At 40.6% G+C, this 22067-nt stretch overlaps 1 protein-coding gene across 3 annotated transcripts in view; it reads right to left on the bottom strand.

Annotated features, from left to right (window-relative positions):
* Positions 1-22067, bottom strand: part of tmtc1 (transmembrane O-mannosyltransferase targeting cadherins 1) — a 128666-nt gene that overhangs the window by 68292 nt on the left and 38307 nt on the right. For all 3 annotated transcript variants that reach the window (XM_084330647.1, XM_084330649.1, XM_084330648.1), the window contains exon 5: positions 5550-5631. In XM_084330647.1, the coding sequence (XP_084186773.1) occupies positions 5550-5631 (82 nt within the window). The remainder of the gene's footprint in view (positions 1-5549; positions 5632-22067) is intronic.

Raw genomic sequence — 22067 nt, 5'->3', positions numbered from 1 at the left:
AACATCACCCAATTTAAAATGGTTCTCTCCTCTTTGTATACCTTTGTCCTCACAAGTATTATGCCAGGGAACTTATGGACACGACAATAGTAGTAGTTATAACAAGGTGTTTGAGCTTGTAGCGTTAGTTAGCTCATAGCTATCGTCACTGATGCACCGAGTGGAGCTAAAGGGGCTACTATCGTATCAACATGCCGGGGCGCATAGCTTGCTAGCCAGCATTCTCGAAACTCCTAACATCACCCGATTTAAAATGGTGTGTGCAGCAGTGCTTTGCCCCACAGGTCTGAGAAGAGGACCTACACATTTTACTCGTTCCCAAAACTCTTTTACATGCACGACAGTAGACAATGCTAACGTTAGCGGGGTAACGTTAGCCAGAGCCATATAGCCAGCTTGATACTATGACCCGGGGATAAGGCGACAGCCCACAGACCAGTAGCGCTGCTGTACTAAACAACAGGCTGCCTAGTGTGTAGCGGTGTCCACTTATAGTGCCTATAACCTTTACCGTTGGGCGCCAGACAGGTCTAACCCCTGCCAATGAAGATAAAATTACCTTTTCTATTTGATTAATTAGGCCTATAGCTCCGGCATAAGACTGTACCACATAAGACAAATAATAATAATAATTTCCATTACACAAATAATATAATAATTTGATTTATAGTAGGTCTGGACTAATGGCCAAGATAATTACTAGGTGAGTTTGATAACAAAGAAACACTCAGGAGTCATGCCCAATTCAGTCAAAATGTCCATGTATTGGATATTAGTCAAAATCATAAGAAAAACTCTTAGAACACAAAACAATTCATTTACAGACCAGTTCGTTCACGCAGTTCAATGCATTGGGTGAACAGGTATAGGCATTTGCCAATAGTTCCAAATGTCAAAAGTGTGTGATGACCGCCACGCAACTGTGTGAATGAACGAAAAAATAGAAAGTCTCTAAAGAAAATATGTGTGTGTGTGCGTGTGTGTGTGTGTGATGCGAGAGTAGGGGAAAGAGAGGGGCGTTGGACTTGGGGCTTGAAGGATTTGGGGTGCTTTTTCAATGTATGTGATGTATAGATTGGGGAGAGATGACCACAGCTAAAACGGTGGTAACGAAATGTGCATGGTTCGCTTTAGAAAACGGTGATAGAAGAAGAGGCAGTAGCCAGCACTGCAGAATGTTTAGCAGTCAGCCCAATGTTTTGCATTCCTTGCAGGAACAAACTGATAAGAGTGTACTGTAGGCCCAGGGCGAGGGAGAGGGGTTTATTTTAATGCAACAGTGAATGAAACGTTTAATGTGTGAAAGGTTAGCAGTTGTCATGACAACACGTCGCATGACAACCAGAAGGCGGGGCCGTCGTTGCGACGACGAACATCTATGAGTCGAATGGTGTTTCCGGGTGTAAGGCAGACTAAAATCTGACTGAGACTAGGAGGGAAGGAACCAGGAGAGACTCTTCCTCCTCCACCACGGAGGGGGGGGGGGAAGGGAGAATGCCACATCATCATTACAGTAGCTTCGGCTAACGCGAGGAGGGTTAGGCTAACGAACAGGCCTGAACACTATTGGACTGAATCACAAAAGGACGATAGACGAACACACCGAAAGATCATTAGAATAGACTCTTCAAGGACGATACAATTTGATAACATCTGACAACATCTGATTATGAGGTTCTGTTTATAGCAATAAAACAACGCTTTTCCTCATAAGGTATCTCACGGTGTCGAAGTGTCGAATTCTTACGGAGGTGGAGAATTATTATGGTTTATGGATTGCACTAATGGGGGAGATAAGGATCTTATCAACCAGTATCGGAGACGTCAGGACCATTAAAAGTACACAACGCAGAGGAATTGGATGGAGGGCCAAACAGACGAAGACGTGATACTGGCCAGTTTGATCAGAATCTTACAGGCTGGAGGGGGTAGAGAGAGAGATGTTTGGCTGGGCTGGAGGGGTAGAGAGAGATGTTTGGCTTGGACTGGAGGGGTAGAGAGAGAGATGTTTGGCTTGGGCTGGAGGGGTAGAGAGAGAGATAGAGGCGCGTTTGGCCTGGGCTATGTGTCGCCGTCGTTAGGAAGCTTGGAGAGGGGAATGTTTGAGTCGGAGACGCTTGCGTCACAGCCTCGGCACAGGAGCGCAACCAACAGTGCAGCGTGTACTTTACCGCACCGAATTCCGCGTTGGGTGAAGATGACCAGGTCGTAGACGTCCGGACTATCCCCGTTGGTCATCCATCCCGGGTTAGGTAATGTTTACTGGCGCGTTTTCAACTTAACTACGGTTCACGTTCTCCTGCTCCTCACATCGGCTGCACGTCTTCTCAGTGAAACAACATTCAAATTCGCCGCTCTCACTTCCGCGTCTTGACTTCGCACGTCTCCTGTCTCACGTCTCACCAGGCCAACCCCCCACCGTCTGACGTCTCACCTCTTATCCGCCATCAGATCCCAGATGAGCGCATCCGTAATTGACAGACATAAAGGGACAGGCGCACTTTTACCTGGCAGGTTAAAGCCGCTCTGTCACAAGTGGTAAATGTAGTTCTTTTTTTACGACATTAAAAACATTATAACTACCTTGTTTCAACCAGTTGTAGCTGGTCCATCAAAGTCTCAGACGATTAAACCCATTTGCGTCTTGTAAGGCGTCCATTTGGATCAAGGAAATAGCTTTCTGCACTCGTCAAAACTCCTTGTAGTGGATCAGAAGTAGGGAAAAGATACCCCACGTGACGTCATGGCCCCGATAGCTCTGATAAGCTTTTTAATTTGCTCGTGCATGTTATTCGTGCGTGGACCTTTTTAACCATTTCTGAGTGGCATTTCCGGCGTCAAATGGAAAAAAATAATGAATGAAATTATATACCAATGATGTAAACTACCCATAATTGATCAGTAGGGTTTAACCTGCAAGTTGGGCTTTAAGTTAAGTTATACTTTTGGTAAATCACCTTGGGAAAATATGTCCTCTGCATTTGACCCACCCTAACTATTTAGTAACAGTGGGCAGCTACACAGTGTGGCGCCCGGGGACCAACTCCAGTTTTGATGCTAGTACCTCGGTCAAGATCAATGGCAGGAGTACTGTATATACCTAGCATGCATGTCTTACCTGGCTAAACCGGATTACCCGGAGGAACCCCCCCCCCCCCACACACACACACAGGGAGAACATGCAATCTCCACACAGAAAGGCCACCTGCTGGGGTTTGCACCCAGGACCTTCTTGCTGTGAGGCAACAGTGCTAAATGTCAAAGGTTTTTGATGCCAAAATCACAGCATGGATTTTTCTGTGGTGTTCCTCAAGGTCTTGGTGTCTAATGTGGTATTTTGGAGGGATCTTTTTGCACCAAATCTGTGTAACAAATGGTATCGACGCAAAACACGTATGAGACATAACTGAGCATGGGAATGGGCATTGTATACTTCCATCATAATGTTACAAGCCCTTGTAAACTTAAAAAAATCTGAATAGGCACCTAACCAAAACATGTTTATTACAGATTTTTTACTAGACATTTCTTTACACATTCTATTCTTCAAATTCCCAGCTTTCAGATGATGTATACCACTTCTAGCAGAATTTCCCTCAGGATAAATAAAGGATTCCTATTTTATTCTATTCTATATAAGATCCCCTGTACCCCCCTACAAAGGACAACATTGGTGGGTCTCTATGGGTTATACCAAATACCACACACTGAATGCTGATGGTTGTGAGAGAGAAGCGGATGGGGCCAGTGCAGTGTGCTGGGAGGAGCAGGGAGATGGGGCCAGTGCAGTGTGCTGGGAGGAGCAGGAAGATGGGGCCAGTGCAGTGTGCTGGGAGGAGCAGGGAGATGGGGCCAGTGCAGTGTGCTGGGAGGAGCAGGGAGATGGGGCCAGTGCAGTGTGCTGGGAGGAGCAGGGAGATGGGGCCAGTGCAGTGTGTTTTTGGGATTCGAACTTCGTCAGGGTTTTTCGAACGGATGTTCGAACCTTTGTTTTTAAATTAAAAAAATAATGTTTTTTTAAAGTAAAATTTATTTATTTATTATTATTATTTTTTTTTTTTTTTATATCCTCAAACTAAATCCTCAATTTGAATAAAGTGATTCATCTGATTAAATTAGTCTTTTTTCTTTGATTAAATCAACTTTCCAGTACCAGACCCAGCCCAGGGAGAAGCCCCAACTAAATCAATTAAATCAACTTTCTAATGAATATAACTCATCAGTTTCTTTTAATACTGTAACTGCAGCTATGGTTAACAGTTGGTTAATATAGTTATTTATGTTTACAATTTATATGCTTATTTTGTATAATAGTAATGATACACTCAATTGCTTTTCAATGTATTTCTTATTTGTAAGATACATATTAGTGGTGCACTGTTTTTTCTATTTTATTTGTGCAATTACCAGATCTCACAAGAGTTGACACCCCTGGTATCCGGTGACATGTTTTCCGCCTTCTCTCGTATGTTGGAACTATGAACTTGATGAAATTACCTGCCGTTCTAATAACTAAAGAACAAGCCATCAAGCCAACGTATCAAGACAATCTTCCAAGAAACTGACAGAAGACACACTACAGTAAAGCATCGATGTTCTCATGTACTGGCACGCAGCCAATAAGGTATTGATTGATGGAGATGACAATTGTGGTGTATGTATAGTGACTTTCCAACCATTGTTAATGGACTTGATAGTAATGGTATCTTTTGTATGGATTTGTACTCATACAGATTTTACGGTTTGGATGAAGTTTTGGATGCTTCTTCATTCAAATCAGTTCAAGAAATCAACTTGTGTTTTGCATCGTGCCCGAGGATGTCACAAATACTATAATATTAGTGTAGCCTAATCTTTATATGCAACTGTGAAGAAAAACCCCATTGATTTAAACAGAATGAATAGAAAAAAAATAAAAAATAAAAAAATTATTAAAAATAAAAAATTCGAATGTTGATTTAGAATTCGAATGCCAAGGGGCGGTCAGGTGGCGTAGCGGATATTGCGCTCGTCACCAATGCAAGAGGCTGCGGTCTCGACTCCCGGAGACAGCATTGCTTGGGGCTTGGGTTGATCGCTATACTAACCCGTTTGGCTGGGTTAGGGGGAGGGCAAGTCATGGGTGGGAATCTGGCGTTGTGGACAGCGACGCCTACAGGTCAGGTCTGGGCGCTTGCTCAGCGGAGGCAGGACTTGATGAAGGCAGCGTGACCTACCACGCGTTACACTTCACCAATGAGAGTCCTCTCTGCCAGGTGAAAAAATAGTCACTGGCTGTCGCCGCGCTTGTCGGAGGAAGCGTGCGGATTACTTCAGGGTTCCCTTGTACCGACCAGTAGGAGAACATGCGCACAACAACAAGGTAGGGGAGGGGGGGAATTGGCACAACGACTAAATTGGGACGGGGAGAAAACAGAGAAAAATCGGAGAAAGAGAGGATACATTTTTTTTTTTTTTCGAATGCCAACGTAACGAATGAAGGTTCGAACGTTCGAACGTTTGGGCTCAGCCCTGGTGCAGTGTGCTGGGAGGAGCAGGGAGATACTCACATAGGCAGAGACCAGGCAGGCTCGTTTGATGAGGGGTCTGCAGATGTGGAGGAGCTCCTTCAGTCTGGAGCCAGAGAGGTGTCTGAAAGACCACAACACACACAGTAGAGCTTCAGTCTGGAGTCAGAGAGGTGTCTGAAAGACCACAACACACACAGTAGAGCTTCAGTCTGGAGCCAGAGAGGTGTCTGAAAGACCACAACACACACAGTAGAGCTTCAGTCTGGAGCTAGAGAGGTGTCTGAAAGACCACGACACACACAGTCGAGCTTCGGTCTGGAGCCAGAGAGGTGTCTGAAAGACCACAACAAATACAGTAGAGCTTCAGTCTGGAGCCAGAGAGGTGTCTGAAAGACCACAACAAATACAGTAGAGCTTCAGTCTGGAGCCAGAGGTGTCTGAAAGACAATTTATTTTTACAATGATTCAAGATTCAAGAGGTTTATTTGTCATATACATACCAGGGCATACAGTGAAATGCGGGTGGTCATGCGATATGTGATATGTAAAAATAAACGTCCTTCCTTCATTCAAAAATAAACTTCATTCATTATTTCATATGTATCTTGTAATACAATTGTCATGATGCCATTTCATTTGAAACTGTCTATTTTATTTTAATTTACTTCATCCATCCATCCATCCATCCATCCAACCATCTGATCCCCAGGTAATTTCTATGAAGAGCAGTTCTATAAATGGTAAATTACGGATCCGGATGACCAGGCGACTGCTCTATCTCCTGAGCCACTGTCGCCCCTAAAGGACATAAAGGAGGTGTGTCTGCGAGGGGCTGCAGACTGGACACTTTTAACACAACTGTAAATAAGACTGTCGTCGTCTTGTCTGTCAGGGTGTAGTACAGACATACAAGACATACAAGAGAGAGCCATAGAAAGAGAGGGGGGAAGAGAGAGAGAGATATATATAGAGAGAGAAATACATAGTGAGATACATAGAGAGTGAGAGACATAGAAAGAGAGCCATAGAGAGAGAAAGACAGATAGATACAGAGAGAGAGAGAGACACACAAATCAAATCAAATTTATTTATAAGGCCCGACGACACACGTTAATGTCCCCATGGGCCGTACAAGTCTTCTTTAAACAAGTCAAGAAGAAAACATAACAATAAGTCAAGAACAGAACAAGAACACCATAAGGTCCAACAAATTTAAAATAAATGCAAATAAATGAAAGAATGCAAGCACTCCCAGACATACCCCACGCGAAGGTAAGGAAAAACTCACTAAAACCTAACAATAGGGAAAAATGCTCCACAGGCAGTGTGGAGGAGAGAAACCTTAGAAGGGCCATTCAAGGGGGGATCTCCCTTCTTAGATGTCGGTGATAGTAGTGTTGCAGACTAACAGTTGGTAAGCATGCACTCAAGTGTGTAGTGAAACACAGATGAGTGCATGCAATAGCAACTGAACATTTTGAAAGATTAAAGATAGAGCCGATAGCGATAGCAACTGAACATTTTGAAAGATTGAAGATAGAGCTGATAGCGAATCTATTTGAGACATAGAGACATAGACAGAATGAGAGACATAGGAGAGACATAGAAAGAGACAGAAAGAGATATATAGAAAGAGAGCCATAGAAAAAGAGACAGAGAGAGATACATAGAAAGAGAGACAGAGAGAGAGAGACATAGACAGAGAGACATAGAAAGAGAGAGACAGACAGAGAGAGACAGAGAGATACAGAAACATAGAGAGAGAGACATATAAGGAGATAGACATAGAAAGAGAGACAGAAGATATATAGAAAGAGACAGAGAGACATGCAAGGTATATATATCAGGAATGTATACGCATAATGTATAGTATAGTATGTTTCTTTTTTCGTAAGTCTTTTTTTATTTTCCATGTCAGTTATTAATGTATTTGTATGAGTCCTTTACATGTTTTGTATGTTCTTACAAAAAAGAAAAAGGCAAATCCTGGAAATTGAATATGATGATGTGGAAAGAGATGTTTGGAATGTTGGAGAGATTTGTGCAAAAAATAAAAATATAAAAAAAAGAAAGAGACAGAGAGAGAGAGAGAGAGAGAGAGAGACATAGAAATTATAGACATAGAAAGAGAGACATAGAAAGAGAGATACATAGAAAGAGACATAGAGAGAGAGACATAAAGAGAGAGATACATAGAAAAAGAGACATAGAAAGAGAGACATAGAAAGAGAGAGATACATAGAAAGAGAGACATAGAGAGAGAGACAGAAAGAGAGAGATACATAGAAAGAGAGGGATTCAAACGATGAGGGAGATGGAAAGAGATGGATAGCTGAGCTGGAAAGAGACACAAGAACCTTGGGAAACATCGCTGACACCAAGCTCAACTGAAAAGACTAATTCCCACTGGAGATAGACACACACACACACACACACACACAAACAGGAACAGACAGGTATTGTTTATTTCCTCAGACCTGGGCCTCAACTTCTCCCAAAGGATCCTGGGAGAGACGCTGACACACATCCACACGGCAGGATGCTAATTCCCCGTGACAACTGTGACCGCGGCAATAGTGATGGATGAATGAGGAGGAGAGGGAGGGAGGAAAGGGGATTTGTTTTCCCCTGGTTCGTCTGGTGGTTTAGGAGAAAGGTTGGACTGTCTGCTCCCTCGTCCCAACAGATCACACGCAGATACAGACACAACACTGACTTTTCATCTCGCCGATAAACATGTGTGGGGTGTCGATGTTGAGTCGAAATTCTGAATTTTAGGATAGACGGGGCATTTTATTTGCATTAACTTGAATTGCATCATTTGAATTTAAATGTACTGGTTCAAAATTGTATTTCTTTGTCATAAAGTTAAATTCAAAGCAAATTCAAAGCATGCTTTCAAATTCAACTCACGATTCAAATTCAGTTTTCAGAAAATGTACATTCGGTTAAGAGTGACACACATCCGGGGACTCGCATCCGTAAAAGCAACCGAGCACAGATTGAATACAATTTATGTACTACTATGTACTATATACTGTACACTGAGTACTAGTATATATATACACACACCGAGTACTAGTATATATACACAGAGTACTAGTATATACTATACACGCTCAGTACTAGTATATACACACACTGAGTACTAGTATATATACACACACTGAGTACTAATATATATATATATATATACACAGAGTACTAGTATATACTATACACACACTAGTATATATACACACAGAGTACTAGTATATACTATACACACACTAGTATATATACACACAGCGTACTAGTATATACTATACACACTGAGTACTAGTATATACACACACAGAGTACTAGTATATAATACACACTGAGTACTAGTATATACTATACACACACTAGTATATATACACTGAGTACTAGTATATACTATACACACTGAGTACTAGTATATATACACACACACACTGAGTACTAGTATATATACACACTGAGTACTAGTATATACTATACACACTGAGTAATAGTATATATACACTGAGTACTAGTATATATACACAGAGTACTAGTATATACTATACACACACTAGTATATATACACACTGAGTACTAGTATATAATACACACTGAGTACTAGTATATACTATACACACACTAGTATATATACACACTGAGTACTAGTATATACTATACACACACTAGTATATATACACACTGAGTACTAGTATATACTATACACACTGAGTAATAGTATATATACACTGAGTACTAGTATATATACACACAGAGTACTAGTATATACTATACACACTGAGTACTAGTATATATATACACACAGAGTACTAGTATATAATACACACTGAGTACTAGTATATACTATACACACACTAGTATATATATATACACACTGAGTACTAGTATATATACACACTGAGTACTAGTATATACTATACACACACTAGTATATATACACACTGAGTACGAGTATATACTATACACACCGAGTACTAGTATATACTATACACACACTAGTATATATACACTGAGTGCGAGTATATATACACACTGAGTACTAGTATATATACACACTGAGTACTAGTATATATATACACACACAGTACTAGTATATACTATACACACACCGAGTACTAGTATATATACACTGAGTACTAGTATATATACACACTGAGTACTAGTATATATACACACTGAGTACTAGTGTATATACACACTGAGTACTAGTATATACTATACACACTGAGTACTAGTATATACTATACACACACTAGTATATATACACTGAGTGCGAGTATATATACACACTGAGTACTAGTATATATACACACTGAGTACTAGTATATATATACACACACAGTACTAGTATATATATACACACACCGAGTACTAGTATATATACACAGAGTACTAGTATATACTATACACGCTCAGTACTAGTATATACACACACTGAGTACTAGTATATATACACACACTGAGTACTAATATATATATATATATACACAGAGTACTAGTATATACTATACACACACTAGTATATATACACACAGAGTACTAGTATATACTATACACACACTAGTATATATACACACAGCGTACTAGTATATACTATACACACTGAGTACTAGTGTATATACACACTGAGTACTAGTATATACTATACACACTGAGTACTAGTATATATACACACCCACTGAGTACTAGTATATATACACACACACTGAGTACTAGTATATATATACACACTGAGTACTAGTATATACTATACACACACTGAGTACTAGTATATATATACACACTGAGTACTAGTATATATATACACTGAGTACTAGTATATACTATACACACTAGTATATATACACACTGAGTACGAGTATATACTATACACACTGAGTACGAGTATATATACACACTGAGTACTAGTATATATACACACACTGAGTACTAGTATATACTATACACACTGAGTACTAGTATATATACACACTGAGTACTAGTATATATACACACACTGAGTACTAGTATATACTATACACACTGAGTACTAGTATATATACACACTCACTGAGTACTAGTATATATACACACACTGAGTACTAGTATATATACACACACTGAGTACTAGTATATATACACACCGAGTACTAGTATATATACACACACACACAGAGTACTAGTATATATACACACACACTGAGTACTAGTATATATACACACACACACCGAGTACTAGTATATATACACACAGAGTACTAGTATATACACACACAGAGTACTAGTATATATACACACACCGAGTACTAGTATATATACACACACACACTGAGTACTAGTATATATCATTCAAAACTCATATTGACAGCCTCGCCTCCAAGCTTCGGCAGAAGGTTGGCTTTCTATTCCGAAACCGGTCTAGCTTCCCTTTGCTCAGTAGGAAGAGAGTTGTAGATGCGGTATTCTTGTCAGTATTGGACTATGGTGATGTTATCTATAGGCATGCAGCTGCATCTACGTTGAAGCAATTGGACTCTGTATATCATTCCGCTATTAGATTTATCACTGGTGACAGTTATGATACTCACCACTGCATTCTTTATGAAAAGGTGGGCTGGCCCTCTCTTTCTCAGAGGCGCAGTTACCACTGGTACTTGTTCATCTTCAAAGCCATTAGTGGTAAACACCCTCCATATATATCATCCTGGATTGGAGTCTTGGTGCTTATCAGACCAGATCCAACAGCTGGCTTACTCTTAGGGTTCCACAAGCGCGTTTGGATCTGGGCAAGACAGCATTTTTTATTGATGCCCCCAACACATGGAACGCTCTTCAACAAACCCTAAAGTTAGAGGTCCTCCCATCTACTTCTGCTTTTAAACATCTGGTGTTAAATCTCTGTTTGTCAAATTGCAATTGTTTTTAGTTTCTTCTATTCTTTTTTATATTTTCATTGTGTTGCTCATGTGTGTGTTAACTCGTAGTCATTGTAAATGAGGGAAACCTCAATGTCCTTTGAGTTAAAATAAAGGTTACAAACAAAACCTACGGAACCCGTTCTAGTGACTGGCTGGTCCTTAAGGTCCCCTGAGTTTGCTCTGAACAGGGTACATCTGCATTTTGTTATTATGATGCCCCTCTAGCTCATGGAATGAACTAAGACAGTCCCCTATTTTGCAAAGTTTGGAGCCTTCGTCTCCAACCTTTGTCAATCAAGTTGTAGCTACGTGTTTTAATTGATTTGTTATCCTTGCTTTTTGCCTCATCTTGTTGTCTCTTTGTTGTGATTTTATATGTTTTATTTTTGCTCATTTCTGTATGTACACTCGACGTGACTGTAAATGATGGAAACCTCAGTTGCCTTTCGAGTTAAAATAAAGGTTTGAAACAATTAAAATATATACACACACGGAGTACTAGTATATATACACACACACACACTGAGTACTAGTATATACACACACGGAGTACTAGTATATATATACACACACACACACTGAGTACTAGTATATATACACACTGAGTACTAGTATATATACACACACACACACTGAGTACTAGTATATATACACACTGAGTACTAGTATATATACACACACACACTGAGTACTAGTATATATACACACTGAGTACTAGTATATATACACACACACACCGAGTACTAGTACACACTGAGTACTAGTATATACTATACACACACTAGTATATATACACACCGAGTACACACTGAGTACTAGTATATATATACACATGCAACCGATCACCTGGTGGAGATAATACAAGTTTTACATCATAGTTCCTTCTTTTTTCTTTACTGTGTGGAGGTGTGTGTATATCTGTGTGTGTGTCCCCCCCCAGATGAGCTCTGCCAAAGGCTAAAGTGACCAAAGCAACCACTCATTTATCACAAAGACACAGTTTGCAAGCACACACAAACACACACACTGACGCATCGCTGTACTTATTAAAGCCACACACAAACACTCACACTGACTCATCGTTGTACTTATTAAAGCCACACACACACACACACACAAACACTCACACTGACTCATCGTTGTACTTATTAAATCCACACTCACACACACAGACACATCGCTGTAGGCTGTACTTATTAAATCCACACTCGCACACATGCATCTTCCCCCCCTCCTCTCCCTCTCTCTCTCCTGAGAATTTAGGTGTGGTTCATAGTTGGAGAGAGGATCTTCTTCATATTAAAGTTCTCCATCTTCACTAAGCTCCAATCACAACACTTATATTGAGAAACACATTACTTCTCTGCTTTTCAATATTCAAGTCAACACTGCAGGAATCTCCCTCGACACACATACTTGTGTACATACAGTGTTACGAAGGATCAGATTAAACCGAATATATATATTTATTTATGGATATATATTGAATAGTATTTGTATGTCGTTTGATATCCCTTGTATATTCCTTGTACATATGCACGGAATATCCCTTTAGCCTACTATAGCCCATAATAGTTCATTCTCTTATTGGACAAAGGACCAGGCGCCAGGGGACCAGCCCCTGGCGTCAAGTTCAAAGGTACCGACGAGACATGTCCGTACTAGCCCCGGCTCCGCTCAGGGATACGGCTACCGAAATGAGAGTGGCACTATTTGTTCACCGTGCATATAAATATGGCGCAAGTAAATGTAGAAGTCCCTTACCCTTCTTCCCAACTTAGTAACAGAACGTGAAGCCTCACCCACGATACGACGTGCGGTGAAGTATGGCCTGTTTGGCCTTAGAATAGCATTGAGACCTCGTGCGAATTAATAACTGAATTGTCAGAGTTTGGCACTGTACCGTCGAGTGCGACGTATTTCTATCAAGTAATAATAGTCTATCGTGTATGGTGCATCGTGCGGTTAGAGTTCTAAAGTGACCAGCATCTCCAACGCTTCCTCGTGTTATCTAGAGTCTTATCCAGGTTGGGCCGACCACATGGCGCTTTCATCCGAGGAGATCTAGGCGAGGACCGAGGGACATGTACACTGGATTACCTACCCGACGACTGCTGAGCCCTATGCGGCTGGAATATATATTTGCTTTGGTACTGTGATTCGTGGAGCGGATAATCGCCGACGCCTGTGAGTGTTGGATTTACCCCCGAGAGGAGTCAAGTTGAGTCGGCGCTCAGAGAGACTGAGGTCGCCTAGCTTCTTCTTCATTGTGGAGCTACAGCCTACAAGAGAACCAAGGTGTATTCATCTACGGATCAAGAGTCTATTGCACTGTCTTCTGTACTTGAAGTCTCCATAGATATCGTTGACCAGACTGTCTACTACCGGCGGCTCTCCTACCCCCCCTACCGGCTTACAACCGGGAGGACCCCCTCCAGAATATCCCACTATATCATTAAGTGTACCATAGATATAATTCCCTAAGAGCCAGGTTGTATACTTGCTTCCTGCGTAACCAGAGATTGGACATTCAGTGTTGATTTGCCTACGAGTACTCATTTGCCTTACAAGTGCATTCAAATGATAAATGTAAGATAAATATTCTATGTACCTTTTGCTCCATTAAATATTTGATTATTACCTTTGACTGGAACCGATTTCATTGTGGAAAGTGTTCATCATATTTAGATATCGTGTACTGTATGGCCAGTAGTTAAAGTACATAAAGCGGTAGTGGTTTAATGATACCATACTTATCAATACAGTCAGGGAATTGTACCCCTCAGTTACATACAGTATACACACACACGCCACATAGTCTCGCATTGACCACATGTGCAGTATACTGTATCTAGGGTTGCAAAACGTCAAGGTTCTTCAAAGGTGTAAACTGTCCATGGGAATTAACATGAATATATAAGAATTAACTAGAATCAAATGGAAATATAGGGATTATTTGCACAGGCTGTGTTTACCATGCCATATGCAGATAGGAGCCTTTTCACACATAATTGCAGACTCTTCTAATAATAAAAGAAAATAAAGAGATACATTTGCTGAACTTGAATTTAATGAGTTGCCTCTCATTATATACGGTACTGGAGTGCTGTGCACGTGTAATGGAGGAGTGTAGAGTTGCACTTTAACTGAATTAGCATTAAATGGGGATATTATGACCAAAACACAAGACCTACAGTCTGCCTTATTATGTGTATTTCCTCAACAGACGTGTTAGTGTTGTGCCAACACAGGAGACAGGTTTGGCAAAACCCAGTATCATTGCATACTAAGGGGAAAAATGCGACTTGCTAAATAGCATCAGGGATGTCACTTTTCTCCATCAAAGTTGTCCATTTTGAGAGTAGCTTGCTGGCTCCAATACCTGTTGTTAGCTTCTTGTCTAAGACTAAAAACTATGGATAGAAATAGACTGAGGTAATTTTTGTCTATCTGTTTTATTTTTATTTCTTGTTGATAAGTCTTTATAGTTTTGTATGCTGAAATGTATTGTCTGTGTATGTTGTTGAAAAAAATGAAAATAAAAACTTAAAGGTGACATGCGTTATAAATGTCATTTCTCAGTCTCTAGCATTGTATTATAGTAATAGGAGTTAGTATCAATGTGTTTTAGTGATGTGACAGACAGTGATGTGATTGGCTCTGTGGTTGTAGCTAATGCCCGCCCACAATCTACATAGACTGACTGTACACAGCGAGTGGAAACCACTTCCTCATACTCTGCGTGCACTCTGGAGGGAGAGAGAGATAGAGAGCATTCAGGAGCACTTGGGGGGGGGACCTGCCGCGCCACACACACCTCCGAACGGGAGAGTGATAGAAAGAAAAAAAGGAAGAGAGAGGGAGGAAGGGCCCCCCCCCCCACAAGCTGCCGCGCAGCACACCCGAGAGGCATAGAAAAAAAACTCTCCCTCTCCCTCTCCCCCTCCCCCTCTCCCTCTCTCTCTCTGACTGTGTGGACTGACTGTCACTCAAAGTGCTTATGGGCGGAGCCAGGCCATAACAGCCTGAAATCTTGAAGCTGAAAAATGATGGTTTTGAGTACTTGATTAGAAATATAAAACAATGAATTTTTTTGAAAAACGTACAGATGTCTTCAATACACTCACAGGAATAGCAACGCATGTCCCCTACGTTTAAAAAAAAAAAAAAAAGACTGAGGGAGAGTTTTCAATACCAGTGTTGAACTTGATGACCATTTCAATGTCGGCAGTGTTGAACTTGATGACCATTTCAATATCGGCAGTGTTGAACTTGCCGACCATTTCAATGTCAGCAGTGTTGAACTTGATGGCCATTTCAATGTCGGCAGTGTTGAACTTGACGACCATTTCAATATCGGCAGTGTTGAACTTGATGACCATTTCAATATCGGCAGAGTTGAACTTGAGGACCATTTCAATATGAGCAGTGTTGAACTTGACGACCATTTCAATATCGGCAGTGTTGAACTTGATGACCATTTCAATATGAGCAGTGTTGAACTTGACGACCATTTCAATATCGGCAGTGTTGAACTTGATGACCATTTCAATATCGGCAGTGTTGAACTTGATGACCATTTCAATATCGGCAGTGATGAACTTGATGACCATTTCAATATAAGCAGTGATGAACTTGATGACCATTTCATTCTTCCCTGATGAGCGATTACCTTCTTCGTGGTGCTGAAGATCAGTTGGGAGTGTCACTACAAGTTGCTTTGTGTCACTACAAGTTATCCATCACTACAAGTTATCCGTCACTACAAGTTATCCGTCACTACAAGTTGTGTGTCATGCTGATTAAAATCTTCAAGCTGAATTGCCCACAATGGAAAAAACCACCCACCCACAACATCCCCTCCCACCCTCGACACCCACAGACACACTCTCACCCCCTGTACCATCCATCCAAGGGTGACAGTCCAGCCTGGCGAAATCCTCCTGGACACTTTAAAACATTTTACACTTCTCACAATCTTCCTGGACACTTTTCACTTTACATTTTCACACTTATTACTGTACATTTTACTGTATATTTCTGTATATTTTTGGCTGGATAGTTGTATATTTAAGATTTTAGAATGTATATACATACCAGAATGTATAATATCCCAGACCGTAATTAATTCTTTATTATATTTTATTCTTATTTATTTATATTTTTTTAGGTTTATCTTTTTTTATTGGAAGAATTAGTACATATTTATACATTTCAGTTATCCAAATTGTACAACTTCCATTTCCTTCCCCATTCCTATCCCCTAATCCCACCCCATCCCACCCAGTGAGGGCGACGACAAACATACTGTAAAACATGTAAAAATACATGTAAAAATAAGAAATAAAAATAAAAAATAAAGACATTTAAATAATTAAACATAAGTACAGATGTGGCAGACAAAGCTACGCAAAAAGAAATTAAGTGAAATTAAAAGAAAACAAAAGAGAGAGAAAAAAATATATATATATATATATATATATAAATAGGAAAGACCGTAATAATAATATATAATATAAGTAATACTCTCCATTTTAGTAGCGTGATTTCCAGATGGTAAAACAAATAAAATGGAAAGTAAATTTAACACCCTTAGCAGACCACCACAATGCCATTTCCACAGCCATACGTGGGCTAGCAGTGTCAGAAAGGTAGATAGGGGGAGGAGGGGGGTCATGGGGTCCCAAGTTTGGGAGGAGTCATATGGGTTTTGAAATGAGATAGGAAGGGCTGCCATGTTTTGTGGAAGGTATCTGTGTGGCCTTGTGTTGTAAATCTGATTTTCTCTATATGTATAAGAGACATGACATCCCTCATCCAGTGTAAGTGTGAAGGGGGAGTGGCTGCCTTCCAGTTGAATAGGATGAGGCGTCTGGCAATAAGTGAGGCAAAGGCCATGGCATTGGATTGCCCAATAGATATTGCAGCGTTCTCCGGTGTCAGACCAAATAATGCAATAAGAGGGCATGGGTCAATATTCATAAAAGACATGTCTGAATAAGATTTAAAAATGGAAGTCCAGAAAGGGGCCAGTACTGGACAATGCCAAAACAAATGAATAAGTGAGCCAGGGGCTTGGTGGCACCGGTCGCATGTGGGATCCATGCCAGGATTTATCTTCGCCAGTCTAGTCTTTGACCAATATAGACGGTGGAGGAGCTTGAACTGTATCAGTGAATGGCGGGCACATATTGAAGAAGAGTGTATTCGGGCAAGAGCATTTTCCCATTCTTTGTCTGTAAATTGATGATTTAGATCGGACTCCCAGTTTTGTCTTATAGCCAATACTGAGGAGGGTAGGGATAGGGATATGATGTTATATAGTTTAGATATTGAGCCTTTGATTACAACCTTCACCTCCAAGATGCGGTCGATCACAGTTTTTGGAGGTGTATGGGGGAACTGGGCAAATTTGCTCTTAACAAAATCACGTATCTGTAGATATCTGAAAAAATTCGTTTTTGGTAAGTTAAACTTTAGGGACAGTTGTGTGAAAGACATAAATGAACTGTCTTGGTACAAATCATAAATGTTCAGAATGCCATTCTTAAACCAGTTGCTGAAGGTTTCATCCACCATAGAGGGAGGGAAAAGGACGTTTTTGTGGACAGGTGACGACAGTGACATGGCGTGGAGACCAAAGTGTTTTCTGAACTGGGACCAGATCCGGAGGGAGTGTTGTACTAAGAGGTTGTTGGTGTACTGGGCGGTTGTGACTGGGAGCGAAGAGCAAACTAAGGATTGCAAAGATGTTCTAGAACAAGATGCCCTTTCCATGTCCACCCATGCCGGTACCCACTGACAGAGTCCGTAATGGGAATGACTCCAATAGAAAATGCTGTGAATATTTGCAGCCCAATAGTAGACCAAGAAATTGGGTAGTGCAAAGCCTCCCTGCGATTTAGGCTTCTGGAGGGCCATTTTATTTATTCGGACTGGGTGTTTATTCCAAATAAAATCTGATATTGCCTTGTCGAGGGCTTTGAAAAATGACTTGTCATTTCGGTAATGTGTTCATTTTGACAGTGTTCACTCTGCCAACAAGTGATAATTATTCTTATTTTTAATATTATTATATTCTTATTCCTATTTTAGTCCCATTGACTACCTAAATGTTCATTGTTGTTCAATGTGAGCGATCTGTAGTGCCGAATTTCCGTCTGGATTAATAACCCTTTTCACTGCGACAATACACAGAAGGTTAACCCTTTCACTGCCACACAACAGCAGGTTAACCGTTACCGTCGGTAGTGTGATAGTAAAGGGTTAACCCTATGTAGTGTGGCAGTGAAAGGGTTAAAGGATTTCTATTCTATTCTATTCAAACCTCTCTCCTAGAGTCACAACGTGAATAGCAGCCCGGCTGGTGGTTCTAGAGACTGAGGCTAATCGTTATGAACTCTCTCGCTCTTCCCCCACTGCAGGACTCAGCGTCTCCTGATCTAAACAGCCCCACTATGAGCCATCATCACCATCATTAAAATGTGTTCCGCAGTTTGGCTGATTGTATCTTGGAGTTTTGAGGGAGCAGAGGGGGGGTCCCCTGCTGTCTGGATTAGCATGCTAATAGTATGCAGCCTATTTCAGGCGTGGTGATTATTAATATGGAGTCACATCGCTAAGAACGGGCCTTCGTTAGCAGCTGCAGAATACTCTGTATAGACTATGTAGAGCATGCTAACGTTGACATAGAACACAATTTTTTCTCATCGTTTTCTCTGTGTAGCCCAAGTAAAAAACATTTGAAAGTATACTAGAGTATATTTTCTGAATGTGTATTTTGTATACTTTTAGTATACTTTTTATGTATTCAGAAAGTGTACTTAAGTTTGTTAAGTTGTACTTAAAATGTGCTTTGAATATATAGTATTGCAATTATACTTTTGATATTGGTATTGTTGGTACATGTGATGGTAAACATCTCTATCTTATTTTTTTTTAAAGTACTTAGATTACACTTACAACATATTAAGATAAGATATTCATTTATTGATCCCCTTCAGGTAAAAAGGAGGAAATGCAGGTATTAATGACTATCATACTAAACGTGTGCTTTGAATTAGTACATGGAAATGCATAAGAAGTACCAAAAATACAATGCAAGTATACTCTCAAAAGAATTTCAGTATGGAAAAGAATATGATTATTATTATTTTTTTTTTATCTACTTTTTCTCCCCATTTTTCAATTTTTCTCCCATCCCAATTTCGTATTATCCAATTCTTCCCTCCCCTGTCTCGAACGTTGCTAGACCATGCCTCCCACTGGTCGGCTGCAGTGAGGACGAAGCCTTGCATCACGTGTCCCCTCCGGTACACAAGGAGGCAGCCGTCGCATCTTTTCACCTGTACAGCGCAATCTCTCAGTGGCGAGGAGTAACGCGTGGGAGGCTCACGCTGCCCCCGATACTTCCCGATTCTGCTGTACAGGCGCACCAACCGACCTGTAGGAGTCGCTGTCCACAACGTCCGATCCCCACCCACCGGCTTTCTCACCCTCTAATACTGCCAATTGTATTAGTATGAACGACCAGCCAAGCCGGAAGCAATCTCCTGCGTTAGTGGCGAGCGCCTTGCCCACTGCGCCACTTAGCCGCCCGAATATGAATGTTTCTTAAAAAAACAGCTCAAGTTAGGCTCTAGACATAAAGCATGTACACTAGACATCCAAATCGCCAGAACCCAAACCTATACAGCATGGCTATCATCATGGAGCAGAAAGCAGACATATTGACTTAAAAGTCTTTCCATGGCTTCCTGTGAGGATCCTCTGCTATGTGACTTATTTAAGAGATGATGGACAGCCATGCCAGGAAGCTCCCAGCATTCCACAGCAGAGAATCTGTTGAAAAAGCATTTACGTAGCAGCCTCTCTGTCCCGCACAGTGTGTCCTTAAGACAAAGGGCCAAATGACAGTAGCATCATAAAGGTTATAAAGATATAAAGCTAAATAACCATTTTTGAATAGTTTGGAATACATATGTCAAGGGCAAGGCTACATCAAGGCTACATATGGCAAGGCTACATATGACAATGCTACTGTACATATGGCAAGGCTACATATGGATATGGCTACATCAAGGCTAAATACTGTATGTCAAGGCAACATATGGCAAGGCAACATATGGCAAGGCTACATATGACAAGGCTACATACGGCAAGGCTACATATGACAAGGCAACATATGACAAGGCTACATATGACAAGGCTACATATGGCAAGGTTACATACTGTATGTCAAGGCTACATATGGCAATGCTACATATGGCAAGGCAACATATGACAAGGCAACATATGGCAAGGCAACATATGACAAGGCTACATATGGCAAGGCAACATATGACAAGGCTACATATGCATGTCCGACTCTCTGGACCCCGATTACAGCACATCCTAAACTCTTCTCGTCTAAGGATGAAAAACAAGTGAATCGTGGAGATGACCCACACGACCCAGAGAGATCCTCTCTTTGTCCCGACATGTTAGGAAAGCAGAGCTTCTCTTCAGATAAGAGATAAGATGTTCCTTTAAAACTCAGGCGTCACAGCAGCACGGGGCAGACAAGGACAGGTAAGGTCATTTAAATTACGATAAAAGATAGATGATAAAGAATATTAGACCCTTTCTTCAGTTACATTTTAAAGTAATTTTCCTCTTGAATGTTCCTTATTCTGATAGTACGGTATTGTGGGAAAAAAACTAATTGGGATCAATTTAAAGAAATGTATTTAGCACAGTTATTTTTTTAAGTTTTTCAGTGGACCCAATCACTTCTAATGTATCCTGTCACTTTGCCAATCATCTTCCTAGCATGACGTCTAAATAAACTAAAGGAATAATCAACTGCATTTACTTTTTTTCTTTTAAGACCTGAACTGTGTAAAATGTGAGGCACCCTGGTTGAAGATGATGATTATGGCTGGTTAGGAACATTTGGAGATATTATAATATGTTCTTGCCTACTAACTGAACTACTATAGTTAAAAAAAAAAAAAAAAAAAAAACATAAAGCAATCATATTTAAACACAATCACATGTTCACATTTTTGTACAAGCTGTATAATGGAAGCCGAGCTACTGAGCAAACTTTAACACTTTCACTACCACACTAGAGAAGGTAAACCCTTCACTACCAAACTACAAAGGGTTAAAGCTTTCACTACAACACTACAAAGGGTTAACCGTTCACTACCACACTACAGAAGGTTAACCTTTCATTACCGCACTACAGAAGGTTAACCTTTCACTACCACACTAGTGTAGTGTAGTGTGGCAGTGAAAGGGTTAACCTTATATAGTGTGGTAGTGAAAGGGTTAAAGAGACCATATATCTTTGTCAATACTTTATTATCTGAGATGGATGATCAGTTCAGGAAGTCAAAGGTTTAGCAGCACATAGGCTGGTAAAGATATGCCTCCTAAAGTACAGGAAGTACCGGCTACAGCCTTTCCGGTTTCGACAAAACAATTATAGAAACGTGTGAAGTGCACAATATTTCCTCATTTAAGCCACTGCAACGGCTTTGCCTGAAGAATTTACTACATGACCGGGACGTTCTAGCGTGTTTACCGACAGGATTCGGGAAAAGTTTGGTCCGTTCGGAGGCAGCTTCCAGGGGAAGTACATTGACCGGAAATT

Source organism: Notolepis coatsorum, assembly GCF_963971535.1.
Source record: "Notolepis coatsorum genome assembly, chromosome: 15".
Lineage (NCBI taxonomy): Eukaryota > Metazoa > Chordata > Actinopteri > Aulopiformes > Paralepididae > Notolepis > Notolepis coatsorum.
Note: the sequence above shows the minus strand (reverse complement) of the source record. Positions and strands in the feature narration are given on the sequence as shown.